The sequence below is a fragment of the Helobdella robusta genome (assembly GCF_000326865.2).
Source record: "Helobdella robusta unplaced genomic scaffold HELROscaffold_50, whole genome shotgun sequence".
Lineage (NCBI taxonomy): Eukaryota > Metazoa > Annelida > Clitellata > Rhynchobdellida > Glossiphoniidae > Helobdella > Helobdella robusta.
In genome coordinates, this window is record NW_008705255.1 from 939489 (window position 1) to 950255 (window position 10767).

A 10767-nucleotide genomic window follows, 5' to 3' on the forward strand; every position below is an offset into this window, starting at 1 on the left:
GGCTAACTTTTTACAGTGAGGGCCGCATTGAGAACTGTTTTACCTTTGAAGGGCCGCATGTTTTTACCTTTGAAGGGCCACATGTTTTTACCTTTGAAGGGCATATGTACTTAATTACTTAAATAGTTAAATAGCAAATTTTTTCGACCCGGGGAAGAATTTTTTTAATATTAGTGGCTCATTTTTTTGGCGAACAAGGCTTTGCGGGCCGCATTAAATAGCTTCGAGGGCCCCATGCGGCCCACGGAACGTAGTTTGCCGACCCCTTGTTTATCGTTACAAATAGCAGTAATAAATAATAACAATACTTTTGTTATTAATTTTTATTTACATTGGGATGAGCGGGGCAAAATCAGATGCTGTTCACCCACCATTACGTCTCAAGAGTCTCGTAAAAATGAAACTTTGTAATTAAGGAAGATAGGGAGTTACGGAGAGAGAGAGAGAGAAAGAGAGAGAATTAAGGCATGGATGTAAAAAGAGAGAGTGATTGGAAATAAAATGAACCAATCAAGAAAAAAAGAGAAAAAAAGAAGGAGAGAAAGAGAAAGAGAGAGAAAAAGAGAGAGAATTAAGTGTGTAAATTATGCAAAACACATTTTTTGTCTTATTTTCAAGGAACAAACATGGATGACGAAAAGAAAATAATGAGGACGGTGATGATGACGATGACGATGATGATGATGATGATGACAATGACGATGATGATGACGATGATGATGATGATGATGATGATGACGGTGACGATGATGATGGTGATAATACAAAATTTTTTTATTACAAAGAATATAGAATCAGGTTGAGTGAAAAAACGGTGTCCGAAAAATTCATCGTGGGGAGAAAATTCATCGGGAGGCTAATTTGAAGTTACAGTTTTTGTAATTATTTTGTAATATTAGTGCCGACAGCTTTCTGTAGACCTTCTTGTAGAGGGTTCGATCGCGAGCCGAGCCGAGCAAGTGCAATTGACCCGAAATTCACTCGAATTCAAGTTGAAATTTGTCGAAATTAATTGAAACGAGTCGAAATGTGAATTATTGTCGGACATTCATTAATAGATCGTTGATTGAACTACAGTATATTGACGAAGGTCAGGAATCGTACCAACAACTGTACCAATGAATTGATAAATTAATTAATTAAGCCAAAAAATGAATCAATTTTGGCAATTAATTGACGAATTAGGCCAAATAGTGAATAGATTTCGGCATTTTAACGATTAAACGATAGTTAGTAATTAGCATTATACTGTACGATAGGGATTGAACCTACCGCTGCTGGCCACCCACCACTATCAACGATAATCTAAGTAAACGAATTCGGGCTCGATTAATTAATTAATTAATTAATTAATTGAACGGCCTCACAAATATTTCCGCCCTTTTGAAAACTTTTCTATCCTTTACCTTTTCAATTTTTCAGTAATGGAATTTAAAACAATTCAAAAATGCGTTTATTTTACAAAAGTATTACAAGAGAACGACTAATCAATCAATGCGCCAAGAAGTTAAAATTATGGGCCAATCCACGAAGATAATCCATTCTATCACTTTTTTCGTAATCTTACACTACACGATATATTTGAACTGCCGTGTCTCGATAAACCTTTTTGCTTGGAGGCGGATTGGCATCAGCAACATAATGTTCTATTTTTCTTTCATTTAAAGCTTGTTCGTCTTTCAAGGATGAAATGAATTTTCATATTGTTGGATAGCCAGCTCCAATTAGCTCACTAAAGGTTTCTAGCCTGCTAGCCTTTGCTGGAATTTTCGGTTTTTGCAAGCCGTTGAGAGCAGCATTGTAGCAATCCCAGAGGTCGCATGCAAAAGGTGGAGGTCTGCCGATTAGGTCTTCCGATCCAAGTGTTCTCAAAATAGTCTAAAACAGGTTGAGCTTCTACTGGGAAATCTTCCGATAGTTGTTCAAAACTTTCTATAATGTCATCTGGGTGAACAAAAGCTAAACGTGATTTCATTTGAGATGTTTGGACCTCTGTTGAAGGCCGGCCGTTCGCTTCGCCACAGGCATTGGCCAGATGAAATTGATACATCGAACCATCAATAACACATTTGCAACCTGGAAAATTTGACTATCTTACAATTTTGCCACAATACCACAATGAATTATCCACTATGAATTTTACCCCACTATGAATTTCACCCCACTATGAATTTTACCCCACTATGATTTTTACCCCACTATAATTGTTACCCCACTATGATTTATACCCCACTATAATTGTTACCCCACTATGATTTTTACCCCACTATGAATTTTACCCCACTATGAATTTTACCCCACGATGAATTTTTCCCCAAGATGAATTTTCCCCCAAGATGAATTTTTCGTAAATCGAAAAAAAATGTTTAAACTGCAAAACAAAAAAAAGAAGTTATAAATAAAAATAGTAATAATTATAATAATAATAATATACAGAAAAATATAAAATTTTTATTTTTCATCAGAGAAAAATTAATTATTCAAGGAAAACAAAGTAGCTAACAATGCTGAAAAAGCGGCCGAAAAATTTGTACATGATTTTGTATAGCGAGAACGAAAGAAAAGAGAAAAAGTGAGAGAGAGAGAGAAAGAGAAAGAGAGAAAAATGTTAATAGGGTCATGCGCAGTTCAAAAGATGATGCTGAATCACGTGAGAGCAAATGACCGAGTGAGTGAATGAATGAGTGAATGAAACAATGAATGAATGAATTAATGTATGAATGAATGAATGAATGAATGAATGAATGAATGAATGAATGAATGAATGAATGAATGAATGAATGAATGAATGAATGAATGAATGAATGAATGAATGAATGAATGAATGAATGAATGAATGAATGAATGAATGAATGAATGAATGAATGAATGAATGAATGAATGAATGAATGAATGAATGAATGAATGAATGAATGAATGAATGAATGAATGAATGAATGAATGAATGAATGAATGAATGAATGAATGAATGAATGAATGAAACAATGGATGAATGAATTAATGTATAAATGAATGAATGAATGATTGATGAAAAAAAAAATTTGAGTACCTAAATAAACAAAAAGAGCCGAATTCTCAACACTATCATTACAGAACTACTATCAATGACAGTGTCAGCGGTCGAAGTTGTAGTAACAGTAGCACCAGCAGCTGCAGCAATAGTTGTAGTAGCTTAGCCAAATTAGTGGTAGTAATGATAGTAGTAGCCGTATTAGAAAACCGGAAATTGAATTTTCGTTTGTAAGAACATCAAAATGTGTGTACACACACACACACAAACACACACACACAAACAAACAAACTACATACAAATATAACTACATACATAAAGACACAAACTTGTAATAAAATTTATTTTGGTAACCGCATTCTGTAATGTACGTAAAATAATGTTCCATGAAACTATTACCTACTAGAATTAATGCTATTTTGTTATTACTACTGCTACTACTACAGCTACTACTACCACTACTACTACCACTACTACTACTTCTACTACTACTACTATTACTACTACTACTACTACTACTGGAGTATTTTTACTCTATCTTTACAGTTTTAGTAAAGAAAGGATTTCTTCTTTGACTGATCTGCCGGCCTATTGTGGATTTAATTAGATTTTATTAGCAAATGTGAGGCAGAAAATGTGTCTCTAGATTACTGTAGTGTTGTTACTCTTCTTGATTTTCTCTCTTACTCTTTTTTCCTCTCTCCTTCCCTCCATCCCTCTCTCTCTCTCTCTCTTTCTCTCTCTCTGTATCTCTGTATTCTTATTTATTCATATAATATTACATGTTCTCTCTCTCTCTCTCTCTCTCTCTCTCTCTCTCTCTCTCTCTCTCTGTATTCTTTTCTTATTTATTCATATGAAAATACATGTATTTTATCTTTTGTGTTTCGTAATTTTTCTTTCTCCTCCTCCTTTCTCTTTTTCTCTATCTATAGAAAGATCGAATAAATGAATAGAATGAATGAATGAATGAATAGAATGAATGATAGTAGTAATTGAGAGTATAACAATTCTAATGTAGCAATCTGTCTTAATGAATATTATATTTGATATATTATGAGATATTTTTCTGTAATATCTTGTACTTCTTAGTCTACTTTTCTCTATCTCTATCTCTCTCTCTTTCTCTCTCTCTCTCTCTCTCTCTATTTCTCTCTCTCTTTCTCTCTCTTTCTTTCTCTTTCTCTTTCTTTCTCTCAGTTCTTTTTTTGTTTGTGTGTATGTGTGTTGTGTGTGTATCTTTTTTGTTTGTTTGTCTCTTTCTATCTCTCTCTTTCTCTCTCTCTCTCTCTTTCCTAATCACCGTTTTTTGTGCGTTGTGTGTGCGTGTGTGTGTGCGTGTGCATGTGTGTATGTGTTGGTTCAATATTTTTAAAAGTTAATCGAGATTACAATAAGCTCCTGGCCTGTACGTATAAATAAAAATTTTTGATTAAAAATTTAATAAATAGGCAGAAAATTAATGAGACCGTTAAACTGTGGATCCGGTATAGTATTCTTATTATTAATGTTCTTAATATTATTATTATTATTATTCTTAATATTATTGTTATTATTACTATCATTATTGGATTTTTTTATTATTATTGGTATTATTATTATTAGAACTAAGAATGTGCAAAGAAATCTTCCTGAAGTATCCTAGATTGAAAAATGTCTCGAGACGCACTGATGACAGAGAATGTAGGAAGCTGGCAGCGGTTGCGAACTGCCTAGCAGCGGTTGCGCACTGCCCAGCAACGGTTGCCTTGCCAAAGTTACCTCGCGTTACCATTTTAAAGTTGAGACTTCGACATTAAGTAGCCGGAGTATCAAACAGAATTGTTAAGAATGAAACTTCGGTGTTGGAAAATGTAACGAGCATGTTTAAAACCTGACAGCTGGCACTCCAAGACTTCAAACAGCAGCAGTGTGAAACAAATCTCGACCACCAGATATCTTGGATACGATAGAAGAAATTAATTACTCTACACAACAATGGCCAACAGACTCCAAGTTGTTTAGACAGAGGAAAACAATCAACCAGTCAACCTGCCGTTATATTCTATCAAAAAAAGCCGACGGAATGTTACGTAAAAAATCTTTTCAAGTCTAAACACCTCAATATAGATAAGTATAGAATCAACCTCTAAAATTACTTATCAAACGATTTTAGACATTCTTATATTTTAATTAAAGTATATTAATTAATTAATTAATTAATTAATTAAAGTATAATATATGAAATCACTCAGAATGGAAGCATCACTATCCTTTCAACAGTCCTTGAATAATTCAACTGGGACAGATTTTTATAAGAATGCTACTACAAATACAACTTCAACCATACTACTACCACTACTTCTATTACTACTAACACAACCATTACTACTACTACTACTACTACTACTACTACTACTACTACTACTACTACTACTTTTATAAATGTTTCTTGTACGTGCATGAATCCATGAATGCTTGGGCAAATATTTATTTAATGAATAGATGTTTTTGTTGGGAGATGGCAGATTATGTGGAGAAAAATTAATAAAATTTGTGTTCACACTTTTTTGTGAAATCTAATTTCCAGTTTATTCATTTGCTTGTTCGTTCGTTCGTTCGTTCGGTTGTTCGTTCGTTCATTTTTTTATTCATTTTTTTATTCATTCATTCAGCCATTAATATAATTCATTCAGTCTTGCTATCCTCCATTCATTCATTCGTTTATTCTTTCGTTCGTTCAGTTCGTTCGTTCGTTCACTCATTCATTCATTCATTCATTCACTTACTCATTCATTCATCCGTAAAACTCATCAATCCATCCCTCAATAACAACTAATACCTATTTCTTAACTTTTCTATAATGGTATTCGTAATTAAAAATGTTTCATGTTCAAGCTTTAATAATAATAATAATAATAATAACAATAATAATAACAACAACAATAATATTAATAAAATATTAGTAGTAATAGTAGTAGTAGTGTGTGGTATTCTCCCGCCATTCTTTTAATCATTCATCCATCCGGCCGCCCATTCAGTCCATCCTTCTTTTCATCCAGAAGCGTTTACGACTCGCAAACATCTCAACAGCCTGTTAAAAGAGTAATTAAACAATTTACTTAGTGGGGGTAGTAGTAGTAGCAGTAGCGGCTTCAGTAGTAGTAGTAGTAGTAGCAGCAGCAGTAGTAGTAGTAATACTAGTTGTATAGAAGTAGTAGTAGTTGTTGTTGTAGTAGTAGTAGTAGTTGTAGTAGTAGCAGTAGTAGTAGTAGTAGTGTAGAAGTAGTAGTAGTAGTATTAGCAGTTGTTGTTGTAGTAGTAGTAGTAGAGTAGTAGTAGTAGCAGTAGTAGTGTAGAAGTAATCCTATTAGTATTTATACCGAGACGGAAAAAACAAGGTTCGCTTGCTTGTTTGTTTGTTTGTTTGTTTGTTTGTTTTCGTTCTTTTCCTTTCTTTTTCTCTTTCTTTCCCTCTTTCTTTCTTTGTTTCTATCATTCCATTATTCAATATTTTTTCATATATTTTTTCATGTTATCATTCATTTTTAAACGTTTATGTTTATTTGATTTTTTATTTGTTTTTATTTTTTTCTCTCTCTTGCTATCTCTTTCTTTGTTTTTCTTTCTTTCTTTCTCTTTCTCTCCAATTTTTTTCTATCTCTCTTTCTCTCTCTTTCTTACGCATGTGAATTTACATAAAAACTACTTCCATGGTAGCGACTTTATTCAGGCATCTCTAATTTTGTCTCTCTCACTTTCTATCTCTCTTTCTCATTCTGTTTTACTTTTTTCATTTTATTACACTAGCTATTATAAACTTTTTCTCTTTCTCTATCTTTCATTCTTTCTCTCTCTCTCTCTCTCTCTCTCTCTCTCTCTCTCTCTCTCTCTCTCTCTTTCTTCCTCTCCCTTCCATTTACACGTGCATAAAAAGACGTATGTAACTGTAAATGCTGGCGATCTGTGGTCGCGAAATTTATTTATCCCCTCTACTCTTTCTCTCTCTCTTTTACGTTCTCTCTTTTCTGTTACTTTCTCTCCATCTTTTATTTCTTCTTTTTTTTCTCTCTCTCTCTCTTTCGTTCTGGGTCTATATTTTTTTCAGTTTCCTCATTTATTTCTTTCTCTTTCTCTCTCGTCTTGGGTCATGACATTATTCATGTCACTCCTTCTTTTGATTCTTTCTTCTGTTTTGCTCTTTTTCTCTCTCTTCTCTCCTTCTCCTCTCTCTCTTTTCTTTCTTTCTTTCTCTCTCTCTCTTCCTCTCTGTCTCTCTGTCTCTCTCTCTCTCTCTCTCTCTACCTCTCTCTCTCTCTCGTTCAAAGTCATGGAGTTGTTTATGCAGCCATCGACAGACTCGTAGATTAACGTTAAGACAGTTGCTGTTTATTATTATTATTATTATTGTTATTTATTTTGTTATTCTTATTATTTTTGACCCGGGGTAATATGTGGTATTTCTAATATGATTGTTAAAAATAATAATAATATATGTAGTATTGCTTGTAATATATAGTATTTTTAGCGAGAAAAAGAAAGAAAGATAACGAGGCAGACAGACAGACAGACAGAGAGAGAGAGAAAGATGGAAAAAGAATGAAAGAGGGACAAAAAATAAGAACCTACAACATCTACATACACAGTATGCTACTTGAGTACTAAGTAGTACATAGTAATTTTTCTTTAAACTTTTTGACAAGTCTTCACAATAAATACATTGTTGAAATCGACAACACTTATGACATTTTTCACTGGATATTTCAATGTATTTGCTACATACGTCACTACGCTCTTCACTCATTTGTACTTATTTTCACTTATTAGCACTTATTTTCACTTATTAGTACTTATTTTCACTTATTTTCACTCATTACTACTCAATACTACAGCATATTTCTTCAATCTTTTACATTTTATCTTTACTCGCAGGCTAGGGAAAAATTTAAAATGAACCTTTCCTCTCTCGTCTTTAGCCTCACTACGGCTGTCAATCTGGGGTTAACGAATTGCATCGAGGTGGGCTATAAATTACAACAAAACAACGACAACAACAACAACAATAATAACAGCAACAACAACTGCCACAATAACAATAGTAACAACAATAATAATAATAATAGCATTGATGGCTTCATTGATTATTTTAACGATGAGGAGAAAGGCCACGACAACAATGTTAACATCTCAAACAACAACAGATACATCATTGTAGACAACAACAACAACAACAGTAGCAACAGCAGTAGCCACAGCAACCACACGACCGCAGCCATTTCTTTCCACTACTTCGAGAACATTCTAGTCCCACTGATCTTCACAATCATCATAGTAACCGGTCTAATTGGCAACATCATAGTCATCTTAGTCATCTTCAAAAACAAAAACCAGCTAGCCAACACGACTAACACATTCATAGTCAACTTAGCTATAGCTGATCTGGCGTTTTTAATTTTCTGCGTGCCTTTTCACGCCGTGGTTTATAGTACAGATAGCTGGCCTTTTGGCAGTTTTACTTGCAAATTCGTTCATTTTTTGCAGTTTTCAAGTATGGCGGCCAGTATATGGACCCTAGCTGTCATGTCCCTAGATCGATTCTTAGCTGTCGGCTATCCAGTTCAGACTAAACATTTGAGGAAGCCGAAAATTGCGCTGGCTGTTAGCGGAGTCGTTTGGTTTTTTGCTTTTTTGTTAGCTATTCCTGTCTGCGGGGTTTTTACCGTGAGAAAGTATGAGCTACATTTCAGAGCTGTAAGCAACGGTAGTGATAGTGGCTGTTGTCGTTGTAATGATAGTAGTAGTAGTAGTAGTAGTAGCAGCAGCAGCAGCAGCAGTAGTAGTAGTATTAATTTTATTGAAAGCAGTATAAATAGTAATAATGTTGACGGTGTTGATGATTTAATAGCACATAATGGAATGAGAGGTAATAATAATGATGATTTGTTTCTTACTTCAAACAACAACAACAACACCTGTAGACAACAACAACATCAACAACAACATCAGCAACAATTCTCTCTTGGCTTCATAACAATATGTGCTGAACAGTGGCTATCTCAAAACTCCGCCAAAATATACTACCTTACGCTACTAACTCTAGCTTATCTAGCTCCGCTATCGACTATAGCTATAATGAGCGGTTTTACTATCAGCTATCTCTGGCGTAGCTCTTTTGACATGGGCTTAGATCAGAATAGCCGATCGAATAAAGCTAAGAAGCGCGGCACTAAGCTGATAATAGCTGTTGTTGTTGTCTTCGCCATTTGCTGGCTCCCCGCTCATGTTATTTGGGTTTGGAGTCACGTTTTTAGCGAGATTTGGACTGATAGCTACAAGTTTGTCTTCATTAAGTTAGTAATTTTTGGTGTTTTTTTTGCTACTTGTTAGCGGTATCGATAACAAAAGTATTGCCATGTAATTGAATTATTCATTCATTCATTCTTTACTCTCATTCATTCATTCGTTCGTTCGTTCGTTCATTCATTTATTCATACATTCAATCATTCATCATTCATTCATTCATTCATTCATTTATTCATTCATTCATTCATTCATTCATTCATTCATTCATTCATTCATTCATTCATTCATTTATTCATTCATTTATTAATTCGTTCGTTCGTTCGTTCATTCATTTATTCATACATTCAATCATTCATCATTCATTCATATATTCATTCATTTATCATTCACTCATTCACCCATTCCATCAACTATTCACTCAATTATTCATTCATCCATTCAATTATATATTTCATTCCCTCTCTTATTTCAGAAAATTTATTTGAAAAAACAAACATAGCTAAAACAAAATTTATAACTTTTTTTGGCGATTTTGACAAACACAGGATGCCTGAGCATTCGAAGAAAACAAAAAATAAAAAGGCAAAACAACAACAACAATAATAACAACAACAATAACCAAAAAAATAAATATATCTCGGACGTGAGCGGAAAAAGATACTCGCTGAATACCAAAGAAACTAGATGTAACGTTACTCGCTACAGTAACTATGATGATAATAACAATAATAATAATAACAATAATAATAACAACAATAATAATAACAATAATAATTATAACAATAGTGGTAATAGTAATAAAAACGAAATACAGTTAGTAAGTTTGAACACGCTACCGAAAAAAACTCAACAACAACAACAACAACAACGTCAGCCCTGACGTCATAAACAATGACATCAACAATAACAACAACAACAACATCAACAATAATAATAACAACAACAACAACAAATTACGTCATTACTGATAGAAAAACAACAACAACAACAACAACAACAAAATCGTTGTTCAAAATCTAAAGATAAATATACATAGCGGAGTTATTGAAACAGAGATTACGTCACCATCATCATCGTCGTCGTCATCATCTTCGTCACCACCTTCATCATCATCATCATCATCGCCGCCATCATCATCTTCGTCACCACCTTCATCATCATCATCATCATCGCCGCCATCATCATCACCACCACCACCATCATCATCATCATCATGGCCATTCTCAATGACATCATATTCATCATTTTTTGTGACGTCATAATGGAGTTTACGTCATCTTCATCGTCGTCGTCAGCTTTTTGTTGTTATTGTTATTATTTTTGGGTTTTTTCATGTTGTAAGAATACATAAAATTAAATGAATTATATAACTTCGGCTCATGTTTCATACCTAACTCTCTCTCTCTCTCTCTCTCTCTCTCTTTCTCTTTATTTTTTCTTTCTCTCTCTTTCTTTCTATCTTCTGTTAATTTGGC

At 33.7% G+C, this 10767-nt stretch overlaps 1 protein-coding gene across 1 annotated transcript; it reads left to right on the plus strand.

Moving 5' to 3' along the window:
* Positions 1–8380: 8380 nt before the first annotated feature.
* On the plus strand, positions 8381–9307 carry HELRODRAFT_144008 (hypothetical protein; the record flags this gene model as incomplete). The annotated part of the gene is made up of 2 exons (XM_009027754.1): positions 8381–8710; positions 8996–9307. Coding segments are annotated over 2 exons (642 nt in total), but the record flags the coding sequence as incomplete, so codon positions are not given.
* Between the last annotated feature and the right edge of the window lie 1460 nt (positions 9308–10767).